The sequence below is a fragment of the Gossypium arboreum genome, chromosome 9 (assembly GCF_025698485.1).
Source record: "Gossypium arboreum isolate Shixiya-1 chromosome 9, ASM2569848v2, whole genome shotgun sequence".
Classification (NCBI taxonomy): domain Eukaryota; kingdom Viridiplantae; phylum Streptophyta; class Magnoliopsida; order Malvales; family Malvaceae; genus Gossypium; species Gossypium arboreum.
The window spans coordinates 71,130,123-71,148,038 of record NC_069078.1 but is presented as its reverse complement, the minus strand read 5'-3'; the positions used below and the strand labels follow the sequence as shown (position 1 = coordinate 71,148,038).

The following is a 17,916-nucleotide window of genomic DNA, read 5'->3' as shown; positions in this document are numbered from 1 at the left end:
TGAAAGTGAGTTAAATTTGGTTTGAAAATTTTGTTACAGTTAAGGAAAATAAATGTAAAGAAGAAAGTGAAGTGGTATTTGAGCAGCTTCTATTTGTGGAAAGAATTTCAGCCTCGACACCGTTTAATTTCAATGTTCCTACCTGTCTCTACTGCTTTTAACAATCAATGACGCCATCATCTTTTTCCCCCACGAAATTGCAACTACGCTATGGGGCAAAGCTTCAAGTGTTTCTCCATGAATCAACATGTCAGTGTTTCTTTTTCCGCTACAGAATGAGAAGAAATTTGGCAGCTTGTGTATGGTTTTAAAGTGAATTCAAGATGCAAGATTTGTGACGCCAAAGTATAGAGTCTTTTGTTGAAAGGCATTGATGGCATAATCAACCTGGAAATGACCAACTGGAGACTTGAACCGAAGACCGTACCCGAACCCAACTCCAGATCCTGGTTTACCTTGTCTCATGGCTGGATTTCCTGAAACTCATAAATTAAACCGGTAATAAATCCTGGAATGGTAGTTACGCTTCAGTGATAATGGCTTCCGTAAATGTAAATATTGGCAACGGCGTGTTCCTAGAATAGCAAGAATGTCTAACTTCACATGCCTAAGGCATATAAGAAGCAAATCGATGTTACAGGAATAATTTGTTCTCAAAGTACCACAAGTTGCTTCACATCTCCAGAACCTATAATCTAAAATCAACTACCTCGCTGAAACAACCATATATTCTAGTGATGAAGATATCAGCAGGCGTTGACGAATTTCAGGGTGCTCATAGTCATATGATAAATACAAAATCTGAATTGCAGAAAGCTAAAACAGGCTGTTTTAAACATGTGATACACAATGCAACTAGTTGAGAATTAACTAAAGGTCAGAAACAATGTTCAGTGAAAACTAGAAGCATATTAAAATCACAATTTCATAAGCAAGTAGATGAATGGGACTCACCAGGTACAAGCCGACCCGAGCCCAGATCAGTTCCACAGTCCAGGAAAACAGAACCTTCCAACATTTTGCTCTGAATGCAGCAAAATTAAGTCAACACATATGCAATGACATAACCAAAAATTCCCATTCACAAATTTTAGAACTGAATAGCAGCAAAAACAAAATCTTGGTTTTTAATTACCTCTCGGGATTTTTCAGGGCCTTTCTCTTTTAATTGATATAATCAAATCAAAATATACAATATAATTTTTATATATACCATAAAGTACTTTGAGTGTAGCATGTATAGGAATTTCATCATTCCATATTTTATTTAAACACAACTTCATCCTATATTTTAAAATAAATTTCCAGGGATAATTATCAGTACGCTTATTAATTTTCAGTTTGGTTTGGCTTCTAATCACTCTCCTAATCTAACAGCCATCTTTTGAAGTTAAAGAAATTTCAAATGGTACATACAGAACTATAACAGTTACACATGCCATTAAACAGCTATCAAAGATGATAGATGTGTGAAAAATAACAAAATATAGATTGTTCGATGCAGTGCCCTCTATTTTATAATAAAGCAATTACATACCAAAGGAAATGTCACTTCAGTATTAGCAACCAAACATGATCTTCCAGATCCAACGGCACCTTCACCATACCCTCTCACGCTGCCTAGACCACCGATTGCAAATGCTTGATATGGAGCCATATCTCCTACAATCGAACCACCTGTCAGGCTGTCAGAGAAAAAGTAAGAATAAATAAAATTTTGAAATGATATACCACCTTATCTAGAGCTGGATTCATGAAATCTTTGAAGTCAAGTCAGGAATTCTAATCAACATTACTTGCCTTGTCAAGAGAAAGGCCGGTCCAAGTTTGATGCCCTTTGATGCAACAAATTTGAAACGGTTGAAGATTAACCACTTGGATAGAACTGGAATCCCTTGTTCTATTTGCATAGTAAACTGAAATAAGTAGAAACATCCAGTTAGTGCCCTTGTTCAACATGCATGAACAGCATATTTCAGTAAGCAAGTTGTGGTAGAAATGTGTAAATTACACGAGAAAAACTATGCTCGTTTGCCTTCGCATATTGAGATTCTTGCTTTAAGACTACCATACTGTCATGAGCATTGCCACTGCACAAGAATTAAATTATTGTCAACAATCAGTTCATCATAATTTCTAGAACTGGAAAAAAAAAAAAAGTCATCTTTACCTGCAAGTGACAGGAAAACCATCAAGATCTCTGGTAATGGAGCGGCCATCATCACTCAACAGGCGAACATTCTGTAAAGTGAAAAATCTATAAGTAATTACATTTCTTAGGAAGAAAACTGATGATTATGAGGTACTAATGAATATGACTGCAACAAGCATTGTCCAAACCTCAAACTTTACACTTGTTGTACTGCTCCATTTAGAACTTGCAGGTTCATTTAGATCCAATCCAACTGAAAATCGAGACAAATTCACACCTCCACTCCCCGAACGAGAGAAATTGTCCACAGGTATACCATGAACACCAATCTCAGGTGAAAGTGAGTGCTGGGACAAATAATTATAAATAAGTATATCCACACTTCAGCTTCACAATTCGGTTTTGTTAAATAGAAATTACAGTAATCCTAATAATGATGTAAACTTTTCCCTTCTGTTTATTACTTATCCACGAACGCCATAGCAAAAACAGCAAAACAACATCAACTACATACCTGCATAACAAAACATTGTTGAGCAACCCATTGTGGTCGAGGCCTCCTGTAAGCTACCAAGATATTTGAATCATATAACCCCTTATCCCATGATACATCAAGCTTCTCACTTCCACCAAATAAATTTGGGTGTTTAATGCAAAGACTGAAACAAACAGATTGAACCAATTATTGGACTACTAAAAAATCTAAATTCAGTAGCCACCCAACTCAATTAACCAAAGAAGCTATCTTTACCAATACAATTCGTGCCCTAATTTGCTATCCCTTATTAGGTACAGATTGAAATAACAAATATCTGATTAAAGAAACTCAAATTCTTCATCAATTCTTCTTCATCCACATTTAACTCACCAACCAAAACAGATGTTATCTTTTATTAATAGCAATGAGACAAAGACAAAAGCAAGTATGGAGTTATCACCTAAAATGACAATACCTGCCAATTACGAGGGATAGAGGACTGCCAGTGTTCCTGTAAGATAATCAAGCGAAACAACTTAATTAATCACTGAAAACCCATTAACTAAAATCCCATAAACAAGACAAATAAAAAAAATTGAAGCAAGAAGCAAAAACCTTAAAGAAGGAAGCATCATAGAAGCACATATCTTGTGGGTGAAATCAACATTAACATCAATCTTGGCTGTCATTACAAAACAAAAGATTTATACATACATATAAAAATCAACAGTTATCATTTTTCATTAAGAATAAAGCAACAAATGTGACTGTCACTTTAACCCAAAAAAAAGGAAGGGAAAAAAAACTGACCTTTGCCTGCATGGATGCTCTTCTGAGCCCCCATAGAGTTAGAGATGAAAAAACCATTAAGCAAAGGGAAATGGATGGATGGAAAAAATGGGTTAGTGTTGTGAGTTAGACAAAGATTGCATTTCGCATGAAATGAAACGAAATTGTGCAAAATATCAAAGACACAGCATAACAAAGAAGAAGGAAAAACAAGAGTCTTGTGTTCCGTGTGATGTTTTTCTTTGGTGAAGGGGAAAGAAGCCTTATTTATGTATCCATGTGTTCAGTATTTTATCTCATTCTCACCCAAAGGCCGAAGTTCGAAGTTTGTTATCTCCTTTGCTTCTTCTTTGGTCTTACTTGCACGTGGGGTCTCATTATTGGGTTTTGTCCTCTCTTTTTTATATTATTTTTCTCACTGGGGATCCTTTGTTGATTTATCCTTTTTTAAATTATTATGTAATTAAATAAATAACTGTGAGTAATTTGAAATACCTCAAGATGAAAATTGTTTCATTGAAAAACAATATTGGAGCATTAAATACAAATCCCAGGTCCACATGGTACAAAATTGGCCTTATTTGATTTAGACACATGGCACCACGAAAAGTTTTTTTAAAAATATCCGCTTTATTTCATCCAACTCATTATTGGGTAACTTGTCACCCATATACCTTTCCCTCTATTAGGCCACCTATTTTTTAGCAAGTACATACTCATCAAGAAGGTACTGTGATGGTACCACTGAGGTTTAACAATCTTGTACTACTTTAACAAAAGGAATGTTAAAGTCGTACTACACTTGTTGACAACGAATGTATAACAGTCTTGCTACTTGGCCGACAACACATTTTTCATATCTTGAAATTTTTTATGACATTACGTAACTGGGCAAAAGATTCCTAGTCTATAAATACCCTAATACATGACAATAAAGGGATCTTCTCCTTTTTCAACAACCCTAGCGATATACCTTAGCACACAATTTCCTTTCATTCTCCTTAATCCATTTCTCCTCTCTTCCTCTTTTTTCCTCACTTCGATTCCCCACTTGCCATAAGTGAACAGACCTTCTTATCACCACCATTATCTCCTCATTATTTTCCCCTTGCTAACATCCAGTAGCAACAATTGGTGTGGTGAATGTAGACTAAACATGGCTCTTTCTTCAATTGATGCCCCTCTTAACCCAACAAACCTAGAAAACCTTACAACAGAGCTTCCTTCAAACCAATCGCAAACTCAGCCACCTACGCTGGCTATAGAGCAACCAGCCCTCAATCCTAATTAAACGACACCACGCCAATCTCAAACTCCACATGGTGCTTTATCTTCGCTACCTAAAGACACTCTCCCACCATACTACCAATACACCAAATTCTTCAACAAATCAACAATAACAACATTCAAAAACTTTAACAGTTTTACAAATTGGTACATGGGTTGGCTAAACCAAACTCTTATGACCTCAAAAAACACAAAAATTACAAGAAAATTACTTAAAATTACTTACCAATCAAGGACCGAAAGTTGAAAGCTTCAAAAATGGTTTTTCTTAGGTTTTCAAAGCTTGGCCGACTAGGAGAATGAAGAAGATACAAAAATCCCACTAACTTATTCCTTTTATACATTGATTATTTTTTAATTAAGCTTACTTAATTAATTAAATCAGGATTGGTTTAACTTAATTAACTATTAATCTATCTAAATGCAATTCCCCGTCATCTTTTACTATCACATATTCCAAAATGGTTTGATTTTCATTTTGGACCTCTAGCTAATTGCAACTTAAGTCCTTAAACATTTGGCCAATTAAAAACCTATAGTGATAAAACTTTTACAATTTAGTCCATGTGCCTAAATTAACTATTAATTCAACAAAATTACTGGACCAAACTTTAATATACTTTTATACCAACTCTATAAATATTTGCAGACCCGATTTATGAAAATGGGGTTCCGAAACCGTCATTTCTAACATCCCTAAAAATCGAGTTGTTACATCCCCTGCTTGCTTGGACACTTGAGACAATAGAGGCTATCAAAGTCAAATGAACAAGGCTCCTTACTGTTGCTTCCATAGTTATCATGAGCTCACTTCCTCTCCGGCAAATATTTTTTTATCTAGATTAAGCATTAGGGTATACTAGAAACCCTCCGCCTATGAGTCAACCATCAGGTAGGGCCATTTGAAACAATTTCTAACCTAAGAGCTATATTAGAGGAACCAATCCCATGATAGGGAGGCGGGACCATCTGATGCTCGAAAATATGACAAGGGCAATAGCCTGCATGACGGGTTATTAATGTCTTGATTGGAGGCAATGTAGAATGGACCACCTCTAACTCTAAACGGAAGGCCTGTCTCCAAAACATTATGTCTGTTGCTACTCTGTTGAAAAAGCCCAAAGCCTCCTCTTCTTGGTAGCTTCAATTCTCGGAGGTAGATGAACGAGAAATATTGGATAATGAAGTGGATTCTGGTAGACACGTAAAGTTCAGTTGATATCTTCACTATTAAGGCCTTATATCAAATACGCCTCAAAGACAGAATTAAATTATAAACATTTGAAAAGATTAAAATGTAATTTTATTAATTTAAATTTTTTTACAATTTTTAGAGATTAAATTATAAATTAATCATTTTAAAAGGGTTGTAATTAAATTATAAATTTTTAGAGATTAAAAGAATAAATTATTACATGAACTTAAAAATTTTATTATTTTAATAAAAACTAGATAAACATTTGTCATAAGTCAAAACCATTACTTGCCTCTTTGGGCTAATTGTTAACAATTACAACTCCAACCATATTTGATAAACACATGGCTACAAAACTTACCCTTCAAAATAATCTTTAGTTGACACATTAATCTTAAGTTAGATGATCCAAAACATAGATGTCTGCATTTAAAAATAACATATAATAAAACCAAAATGTATAATTTAGAACTAATTAATAATAACACATAAAATTTATACAATATCAAAATAAAAATATATATACAATTGTTTATTGTTGTGTTGTTATCAATCTGAGTTAGTATCTAGTTAATTTATGATCTTGACTAAATTAACAATATTATTAATATATACAAACATAAAATTAAATTTATATAACAAATATATTTATTAAATTTTGATATAAAAACTAAAAATTGTTTTGATTTAATTGGTAAAAAATTTAGATGCGTGATTTCTTAGTACAAATTTCTCAAATCTTATTATGGATAAATTTTATTGATTTATAAAATATAAAAAAATATTCATATAATTATATAATTTAATTTTTAAATAAAATGATTTTCTTTTGATAACTGAGTGAGATCGGATTTATTTTTGATAATTCATTAAGTGAGATCCAATTATAGATGACATTTAAGTTTAATAAATGATATAGAGATACAAGTTAATATGATATATATGGGCCTGGACTGGATATTGATGTTGGAAAATTGGGCTAATAATTTCGAACCCTTTAATGGAGATGGCGGTGTAGAGTGTAGACTCAATCAGAACTCAGAAGGCTCTAAACCACCAACTTCAAGCCTCCAAACCCTAGAATTCTCGTTTTTTCTGCAATCTTCTCAATCTCCTGGCAAATTCAGTAGGGTATTCTTTTCTTTGGGAGATATTTATCTGAATCTGAATCAAGGAAAAATGGGGAAGAACGAGAAGTCAGGGGTAGGGAGAGCCCTGGTGAAGCATCACAATGCAATGATACAGCAATCCAAAGAGAAGGGAAGGTTTTATAAGAGCCAACATAAGAAAGTATTGGAATCGGTAACCGAAGTTAGCAACATCGATGCTGTCATCGAGCAGGCTGAGGAAGCTGATCAACTTTTCTCTATCCACCACCCCACCCCTAACCCCCTCATCAATTTGTAAGCTTTGACTAAGTCTCTTCTTCTTCTTTTTTTTTTTACACGATGATATAGGTTTAATATTAGTTGTAAAACAGTAACCGTGTTTTTTAAGTTAGTAGAAGTTTGTGTTTTTTCGTGTACAGATATTGCCTTTTGAAGTAATTGGTTGGTTGCATATTTGGGTTTTTATTTTTTTATCTTTTTTTTTTTTTAAATTTCTGAAAGTTTTTGTTTCTGTTTCTTATGTTTTTAAGGCTTGGACTTTGATTGTAATACCATTTACGTGAGATTCATGGTTGATGGTACGTCTGTTGCAAGTATTTTTAGGGACTCAGATTGGTTTAATTTATTGTTCAAAGGGCTCTGTTCTATAGGCTAGTAGTATAACTTTTTTGCACTAACATTACCGGAACAATGTTCTTGTGAATTAGTACTTATGCTACTTTGCCTTTTTGAGATTTTATTTAGTCCCATAATCCCATCAATTCCACCATCCCACTATTTTTGGAGATGGTTGCAGGTAAGTATCTAACCCATGTTTAAGTTGAATGTGTTAATCATAGTTTTTGCCCGTATATTTAGTTCCCCTACTTCACTTTTCTGAGCATTCTATATATAGTGAGTGATTCCTGGACTTTTTTCTGTTTCTTTTAAGCTTTACCATGTCCAAGCCAATGCTTTTGATACCAGTACCCAGTGGTTTATCTGATATCTGTTGTTTTTTACTAGGGATGTGAGCTCAAGCATCAGCGATATGACACCTGAAGAAAGAAGAGAACAGCAGAAGAAAGAGGAAGCACTGCATGCTAGTAGTCTCCGAGTTCCGCGCAGGCATGTCTTATTCTTTTGCCAAAACTCAAATCGAGTATCATATGTATGATTGGAAACTAAAGAGTTTTCTTTCTTTTCATATAGGCCACCATGGACTGCAGTAATGTCTGTTGAAGAGCTAGATGCCAATGAGAAGCAAGCGTTCTTAGTTTGGCGCCGGAGCTTAGCAAGGTTAGGCCATGACTAAAATGAACATGATCTTCTTTCCAATTATTTAAAAAAGGGTCAACAGAAAATTATGTGATAAATACTTGCAAAAAATAAATATTTAATTAGGGAAGGACAAGTTGATTAATACTGTCAAGAATATATCCTGCGATAGGTCCAAATGCAGTGTTCAACCAGGTCAGACAAAGTAAATAATAAAATATACCTGCTATAACAAGCCAAATTGAAACAAAAATTTCATCATCTCTATACGATTTGGTGTTGTACATTCAGGGTTAGTTTTCCACTTATGGTTATTTTTCAGGGCTGGCTTAAAGGTCCTTGCCCCTCTACTTTTCTGTGGATGAGAGTGTTTGAATCATGTTTGAAGAGAAGCATACTTTGAATAAGCCTGTTGACATGTGTGAGCATTTTATTATAGGATTGACTCATCATGTTTTATGCATTTTAGATTTGCAAATGTTAGCATATAGAGACTTGGATTGATTGTATTCTCATGCCCTTGTGTTTGTTGCAGACTCGAGGAGAATGAAAAGCTTGTTCTCACTCCATTTGAGAAGAACTTGGATATCTGGAGGCAGCTTTGGCGGGTCCTTGAACGCTGTGATTTGGTAAGATTTTTTTGTCTCTTCTAATGAACTTACTGTTTTTTGAAGGTGAAACGTAAATAACTTTCTACATTATGCTTGTCGTTAAACATACGATGAAGTTGCGTTAGGTTGATTTTCTTAAAGCAGTGTTGTCTAAGGCACATGAGGCAGTATTGCAGGGTGCAGGTGCTAGATGAAAAACATAAGAAAAACCTTATCTGGAGAAGTGAGTCCCTAATTTCTAACATAACAAGCTTTATCAATTATCATATACACTCACCCTAGTTCCTACATCCATCTAGAAGTCACTCTGGAACAATATATTCTTATCTATTATTGTAAAACAAGTCTGGAAAATTAAGAAACAAAATGACACTCAAGCCAAGGACCCTTGGAAAAATGTGTTCATTAGGTATATTTCCCTTGAAAAAGAGAATTGGATGAGAGGTGAAAAGGAGAAAAGAGGGAGGGAGGGGGACAAGGCTAGCATGGAGGGAAGGAAAGAGGGGGCTTGGATGCCTCTCTGGACTTACTACTATATTTTTCATGTTTGAAGCAAAGATATGAATGAAAATTGTGTGATGTGTCTTCATTTTTTCCTAATTTTCTCATGGCTTCCTGTATATAATTTAATCCTTGTGCATTTTTCAAGCCCTAAGATCCACCTTACTGATATTCTGATCACATTATATTCTTTCAGCTTGTGATGGTTGTTGATGCAAGGGACCCTCTGTTTTACCGCTGTCCTGATCTTGAGGTAACATACATTTTTCTTATGCAGAATATGTAGTTCTAAAGTAGCTTGAGGTAGGTAGAGCTTTTGCAAATTTTAGGTCTTCCAATAAATTAACGAACATTCTGAGATAAATTTAATTATTTATTAGAGGAGGTACGAGGGATTACTTAATATGGTATTGTGTGCTGCTTCTTGAAGCTAGAATGATAACAACTCCAAATTTTGAATGATAAAAGTTTAAGGTCTGATTAATATGAAGACTATTGTTGATCTGCATGTACTAAAGTAGGTTCATTATCATAGAGCATTTAGCATTATTTCTATCAAGCAAATTCTAGGAAGACCATCTTCAATAGTAGCATTCTAAGTTTTGCCAGCATGTCTCCAGCGTTGAATATGCTAAGAAATTAAGGTTTAATTGAAATGATATCCAATTTGATTTTGTGAATGTTATCAAAAATGAAAACGTTGATCATGTTTATTCTCCTCGTGTCCTACTTTCCTTCTTTTTTTTAATTTATATATTTTTATACTACTCAGCTGGATTGTGGTTGCATGGGTTTATGACAAATTCGTTTCAATGTAGGAATATGCAAAAGAGATTGACAAGCACAAGAGAACATTGCTTCTTGTAAACAAGGCAGATCTTCTGCCAGTTTCTATGAGGTTAGTTTCAACTGTGCCATTTTCTCATCTGCTATGGATTGATTCCAATTTCTCATCCACTTGCCATGCTTATTTGCCTCTGTTCTATTTAGGAAAAAATGGGCAGAATATTTTCGCTTGCATAAGGTTCTCTTTGTATTCTGGTCTGCTAAAGCTGCTACTGCTGAATTAGAAGGAAAACTGCTTACTGACCATTGGAAGATGGAAAATAATATGCGAAAGAGTGATGATCCTGAAACAAAAATACATGGTAGAGATGAGCTCTTGGCTCGTTTGCAGTACGAGGCAGAGGAAATAGTCAAAATGAGGAAATCAGGCTCTGATACCTCCACGTCATCCAATATTCATTCTCCTAGAAACAATGCTGAAGGAACTTCAGCACCAAAAAGTGTGATGGTGGGATTTGTGGGGTATCCTAATGTTGGGAAAAGCTCAACTATAAATGCTTTGGTTGGGCAGAAACGTACAGGTGTCACCTCCACTCCGGGGAAGACAAAGCATTTCCAGACGTTAATAATTTCTGATGAGCTGACTCTATGTGATTGTCCTGGATTGGTGTTTCCATCCTTCTCAAGCTCAAGATATGAGATGATTGCTTCGGGGGTGTTGCCAATTGACAGGATGACGGAACACAGGGAGGCTGTGCAAGTTGTTGCTAATAGGGTCCAAAGGCATGTTATCGAGGATGTATACAAGATTAAATTACCCAAACCCAAGCCATATGAATCACAGTCACGGCCACCTCAGGCCTCAGAGTTTCTGAGAGCTTATTGTGCTTCGCGTGGGTATGTTGCCTCTAGTGGGCTACCTGATGAAACTAGGGCAGCTCGCCAAATTTTAAAGGATTTCATTGATGGAAAGCTGCCTCACTACGAAATGCCACCTGGTATGTCTGCTGAAGATGGGGAGGAAGATGATGGGAACCCGAGCCTGTCTGAAGTTCTCAAGTCAGATGCATCTGATGTTGAAGATTCTTTGGAAAATGGAACTGAAACTACACCTGTGTTCGAGCATGTACTAGATGATCTTAGCTCCTTTGACCTTGCCAATGGACTTGTTTCCAAGAAGGCAACAGTTAAGAAGTCGAATGAATCCCGTAAGCACCACAAAAAGCCCCAGCGGAAGAAGGATCGGTCATGGAGAGTTGGGAATGATGATGAGGACGGAATGCCAGTAACCCGAGTCTTCCAGAAGCCAGTGAATTCGGGTCCTCTTAATGTTTAATGAAGCATCAACTGAAGAAGTACTAGGATAAACCAGTCCTCCTTTCTCATGCCTTCTTTTACCATGGATCCCCAATCAAATGGAGTTTATTAGTTGGCTGCTGGTTTGTATACCCTCGTCTCCACGACGATGAATGAAAGGAAGAAAGGTGAATATATACAGGCATGCATATGGCTGCAATGCTGCTGTAGTCTTTTTTTGCTTTACAATATACATCCATCCCCCTATGGGATTTTAACATAAGAAAGTGGTATGTTAGTGTATATCTTATTTTTGCTTTGTTTTGTAATTTTTCTTATTTTAATGTTGAATATCATAATATGTTGATCGAAATCTATCTTTTGCTCTTTGAGAAAGCTTTAATCTCCATGATTTTCCCTTTTCAAGAAGTAACACAAGTATACCTCTTAACATAAGCAAAGTCTTCCCATGGAAATGATCTGATTAATAAATAGAATCTTCTTTGTTTTTAATCAAACGAGAAAATGGCTAATTAATATTTTATTATTGAAATAACAAAGTAGCCCATGAATACTAATCCATAATCTATCTTTTTAATTATCACATCGAAATTGTTGATCCAAAGATGTATTGGGTTAGGGTTTTGATATTTTAGTTTTAGTTCCTCCTTGGTTTTATTTTTAGGAGGTTGAGGGGTTTGCCGTCAGCTATTAAAAGTTTCACCTTTTATCAAGTTCTGACTATACATTAATTGATAAGGAATTCATCTTGGAGTTATTAGATGTGACGTGCGTGATTATGGCTTCTTAAATTTGGCAAAGTTTTGCATGGCTAACTTCATTCTTCCTTGGTTTAAATTCTATTTAATTTAAAATTTAAGTCTCTAATATTAATTTAAAAATTATTTTTAAAAATAAAATGTCTACTTTAGACGTAATGTTGTTGACTAAAATATACATTTAAATAATATTTAAATTTATTAATATTTTAATATTTTAGTAAGAATATAATAAATAGTTTATTATAACTTATTATTAATATTTTACTATATAAAATATAAATTTTAAATATTTGTAAATAGTTAATATTAATTATATTTAAAATTTAATTTGAATATATAATTTATATTTTAAATATTATTAAAATATAATTATTGTAAATTTAAATACATAATTTTATGTATTTGAAATAAATTTCAATAGGAAAATAATTATATACTTGATATAAATATTAAAAAAATAAATTATAAATAATGGTTAAAATTGTCATTTTGGTTTTAAAAGTGTTTCTCCAAAGCAAAAGCTAAAAGAAACTATTTTTGATTTTAGATTCAAAATTATTTTTCAGTTCAAAAACCATCCGTTTAGTGTTGATTATAATTTCAAAAACACTTTTGAAAAATAATGAAAAACAAAGGCCTCAATGAGATGAGTCAATCGACCAGGCCTTATTTTATTTGAGGACTTTTGCTCGCCAACGCGATTTATGTATAATAATTGACATTTATACTTACATCCTAACAAACATGTAATAAAATTCTTATTATTTTTAGGATAAACTCTTTGATCAAGTCACATTCCATTACATTTTAATAAGGCTCCACATGGCCCTACCACTAACCCTACATAGTAGAACATATATTAAGTGGGACCTACATCAAAATTTTCACTTATATGCTAGAATTTTTGTGTTCTTAGTACAATGATTTCATCATATTTGATCAATTATCTCTATGTTATATTGTCTTTAATGATCTTTTGTAAGCAAAGCAAAATATATAAACAAATATTACTTATTGATTATTTAAGATTTAATTAATATTAAATTGCATATATTATAATGCTAAAAACAAATTGGTCATAGTCAAGAATTCAAATTAAGCAAATAGTTCAAATAATATGAGACTATTATGTCATCTATATATTTAATTGGATAGATAATTTGTCTTAACTATTAAAGCAAATGATAAAATACGTTGTACTTTAAAAAGAATTGAGATTTATATTATGAAAATCACATTATTAAAAAATTAACTATGAACCCAAAAATTTAGTTATCATAGATCGTAAATATCACACTAAACTAAAAAGTTACATGTATTTATAATACGTTAGAAAGAAAGTTGAAACCCAGATACTAAATAATTTATTAAGCTATAAAATAAATAAAATAGATTAATGGAAGTAAATCAAAGTCTATAATTAGATTCGTGAGAAAGTTAAATTGATTGGTACGTAGCAAAAAACAACATTTTTTTTAATGAAAAGCAAAAGATATACTAATAGGCTGTCTTGTTGTTTTGACATTTGGTTTGTTAATCAATACATCTTTTGAAAATATCATACATGCTAATACCATTTGATCATGACTCGAGCTGAGAATATCTCAACCGCTCATCGATGCAACTCACCCTTTTTTTAAAATAAAATCGGTACAAATCTTCAGTCTCTAGTTAACGTTGTCTTGATGGAGTGTAGGTAACGATGAGACTTTGGGATTTTGAATATTCATATGTGTGAGTTTCTAATCATATTTTATTAATGTTAATTAAGTCTTAATTTGATTCATATGTGCATTGTTATTAATATAAGATGATATGAGTTTAAGTGCACTGAAGTGCATTATTCTCCTATTTATAGCTTGAGGAGAGATTATGAGTAATTCTAAACATTATATCAAAAGAACAAATATGATCAAAATTTATAATAAAATTTTTCAAAAAGATATTATTGATTGAAATCTCATTAGGCTTTGATCAAGTTTCCTTTTCTAAATCTTAATATATTTCAATTATTGGTATTTTTATTTATACTTTATAATAGTTTAATTCTATTGATAGTTTACCTATATATTAATTATAGTTATAATTTGTAATTATATAAATGTATCACTAATTGTTCAAAAATCTTCATTCTTTATGAAGCTAATTACACAATTTTTTTAACAATTTTATTATAAATTCGATTATATATACTATTTTTAACACAATGCTTAAAACTACCCATAGCCCCCGCCCAACCCATAATAATAATAATAATAATAATAATAATAATGATTCTTGTTAAATATTTTCATTATGCGAATGGAATAAGATTTGATTACTTAAATAAAAATTTTATAATCATTTTAAATAGAGAAAATTGTTCAATTTTTAAATCAAAATGTACACCTTTTATAAAAAAAACTGAAAAAGAGTGACTAATAATTGTTATCATTTTTATGAAAGGCTAGTAAATATTAGGTTAAATTCTGTTATTAGGCTTTGTATTATGTGTAAGTTGTTGGGAGTTCAATTGTTTTGTTTCTAAAGTTTCATCTCATGTTCAAACATTCCCTTGAACTGCTTGTTGGATACCATGTTTTTGTCATGTCTGCGCAACTTGTTTAGACAACTCTTTGGACAACAATTTGAATATGTCCTCAAGATAGCTTAAGAACAATTTTAAGTGTTGGAATTTTTTACTATGTAATTAATGTTTGGCTATTCTAAGCACCAAATAAAAGGGGAATTTCGTGCCCACTATGGAATGGTCAATTGACTTGGAGAAAAAGGAATGAGAGTTTGAGATGATTGAATATGCTTATCATTAACTTATTCTTATCAGTTTACTTAGAGACCAGGTTGGATGTTTTACTTGGATATTTGTAATACCTCGAAAATTTTTACAGTAAAATATTATCCGCGATATAGTAAAATAAGAAAATAAAGTGACAAAAAGGGAATTTTTGAGTGATTTCAGTATTGAGAAGTATATTATGATATATTAATTCAAGAAAGGACTAAATTGCAAAGATGAGAAAAGTCTTGTTGCGCAAGAGTAAATACTCAAAAATTAAGGGGTTGAAGTGTAAATATAAAAAAGTTGAAGGACTAATGGAGCAAATATTTTAAGGGTGGAATGATCTAAAAACCAAGAAAAATTGATGAATTAGGACCAAATTGAATAGGTAAAAAAATTATGAGGGACTAAATCGCAATTTTACCAAATTAAGTGATGACTCAAGGATGGAATTCTAAAAGATCATGAAGGGCAAAATGGTCAATTAGTAAGAGAGAGAATTCTAGAATGTAATGATTATGTTGATGATATTTTAAATTAATTAATTAGATAAATATTATTTTATTAATATTTTACGAGATGTTTATTATTATTATATTATTATTTATTTAGTATAAAAGGAAGGAAAGATGAAGAATTATCAACACATTTCCTTTCCCATGCAAACTAACGTAAGATAAGAAGAAGAAAAAAGTTTGCTTTCTTTACAATTTAGTCCTTCCACGAAAAATTCATTATTTTCACCTAAAATTGAAAGAATTTCCATAGCCATCAAGGAGAAAGATAGCAAGGAGATGATGGGGAGCAAGAATATCAAGTTGGATTCAAGAAATCGAAGCTGGAGGAGAGAGAAAATCAAGTTAAAGATTGAAATCAATAAGAAAAGGTAAGTACATCAAGATTTCAATATGTTTTTAAGTTTGTTATTATTGATAAAGCATGGAAATAATGTTATAGTAGAGTTTTCTTACATAAGGTCCTATGTTCTTGATATGTTAGTGAAGAAAAAATAAGAAAAAGTGATGAGAAATGGTGTAGAAAAGAAAATAAGGATGTTATAACATGGTAATTAATATCTTGTACTAAAATAGTTTTGGACAGCAGCAGTAGTCTAACTTTGAAAAATCATCAAAATTGTAGAAATATAATTATAGGATAAATAAAATATGAAATTAAATCTTATTAAGTCTAGTTTCTTATAGAAGAAATTATGTAAGCAATGAAATTCTAAATCATGAGATATGATGAATTTTGTGAGACAAGGTCAGAATGATTTCGGGTTCCCCTATTCTGAATTTGTAAAATCATAAAAAAAATTGGATAAAAATAATTAGGGGCTTAAATTTATATGTTTAGAATCTTGAATGAGTATATTTTCAATAGAAACAAATATGAACATCATTCGAATTCTGTACAAGGAGATAATTAATTTTTAGTGAAGAAGGGTCACAACTGTCAGACAGCAGAATAGGGGTAACTTTAAAGAATAAACTGTACTTATTTACTGAACCAAAAATTCTGAAAATTTTATGGTAAGAATATATATGAGTCTAGTTTCAGGTAAAATTAGCGGATCTTAATTTGGAGTCCTATAGCTCCAGATATAAATAATTTAGTGACTATGACACAGATGGACAGCTTGAATATTCATCAAAGTAAATAATAAATATTATAGATAATGTTACTTACAAGTGTGCTACATACATCAAGGATGTGGAATGGAGAGGAGGAGGAGGAAAACATATATGAATATTCATTAAGCATGGCTAATTTGCATATTTTAGGCTTAGGGACTAAATTGAATAAAAGTAAAACTTTATGGGTAATTTTGTAAAAATGTCAAAAACGACCAAATTGCATGAAATGGATTATTTTATTATTTAAATTACAAAATTGAATGAAATTATTAATTTAGTTCAAGATCGGGGGAAAACATGTTTTAGGGATTAAATTGAAAAGTGTTGAAATTATGGAAAATTTTGATATTTTATAGAATTCATGGACTGTTATCAATATATATGAGAATAATAGCTGGAAATAAGGATTAAATTGCAATAATTTTATTTTCCTGACCCTAAGGACGAAATTGTCATTAATTAAAAGTTTAGGGGCAAAATGGTAATTTTGCCTAGAGCATTAATTAAATGCATTAGAAGATGAAATGAATGAAAATGATGATCAAATTTATTTATAAAGATCTGGACGACTCAAATATGAGACTTGATCGTGGAAAAGAAAAGATATTGGATTAATGAAATTATAAACACAAACAAGCAATGAGGTAAGTTTGTGTAACTTGAATTGTATTTTAAATACTTGAAATATGTGGTTATGTGATGAAAATATGATTTGAATGTTCAATTCATGATATTTGATGAAATATTGATAATACTCGATATAAATTGAAAATAAATCCCAGTTGAATGAAAAGAAAATTCGATGGATCTCTGAAAAGGAATTGACGGTAAAAAGGATTTAGCTTGGACGGTGATCCTATTCGATATAGCCCTCCAGAAGAATACGTGTAAAATGGATTTAGCCGGACGGGTAATCCGAATTAGGTCTGAATTTAGCCTGGACTGATAATTCAGATCCAAGCTCATTAGAGTAATTGTCGTTGCAGAGGATTTAGCCTGGATTGGTAATCCCACTGTAAGGGTGAGGTTCGCGGGAGTGTGCTCTCTGATATGAAATGTGTAAGACCATGGTTGAAAGATACCATGGCAACCTGATATGAAATGTGTAAGACCATGGTTGAAAGATACCATGACAACCTGATATGAAATGTGTAAGACCATCGTTGAAAGATACCATGGCAACGTGATTTGAAATGAACAAGACCATGGTTGAAAGATACCATGGCAACATGGCAGAAAATGAGTAAGACTATAGTT

General features: G+C 32.4%; 2 protein-coding genes across 3 annotated transcripts; one reads left to right on the top strand and one right to left on the bottom strand.

The window, feature by feature from the left end:
• Positions 1-72: 72 nt before the first annotated feature.
• On the bottom strand, positions 73-3,787 carry LOC108456899 (outer envelope protein 39, chloroplastic). Of its 2 annotated transcripts, none has more exons than XM_017755635.2 (11): positions 3,441-3,787; positions 3,246-3,312; positions 3,106-3,141; positions 2,667-2,811; positions 2,341-2,499; positions 2,171-2,241; positions 2,012-2,090; positions 1,801-1,916; positions 1,538-1,685; positions 955-1,024; positions 73-476 (listed from the first exon to the last, which is right to left on the bottom strand). In XM_017755635.2, the coding sequence occupies exons 1-11, from the start codon at positions 3,472-3,474 to the stop codon at positions 319-321; spliced, it is 1,083 nt and encodes a 360-aa protein (XP_017611124.1). In that variant the 5' UTR covers positions 3,475-3,787; the 3' UTR covers positions 73-318. The 2 variants fall into 2 exon arrangements, with proteins under 2 accessions (XP_017611124.1, XP_017611123.1); XM_017755634.2 differs by having other exon boundaries at positions 3,091-3,141; positions 3,441-3,781.
• Positions 3,788-6,841: 3,054 nt separating this feature from the next.
• On the top strand, positions 6,842-11,857 carry LOC108465810 (GTPase LSG1-2). Its single transcript, XM_017766192.2, has 7 exons — positions 6,842-7,304; positions 8,016-8,117; positions 8,202-8,288; positions 8,803-8,896; positions 9,576-9,632; positions 10,198-10,277; positions 10,370-11,857. The coding sequence occupies exons 1-7, from the start codon at positions 6,844-6,846 to the stop codon at positions 11,499-11,501; spliced, it is 2,013 nt and encodes a 670-aa protein (XP_017621681.2). The 5' UTR covers positions 6,842-6,843; the 3' UTR covers positions 11,502-11,857.
• Positions 11,858-17,916: the final 6,059 nt, after the last annotated feature.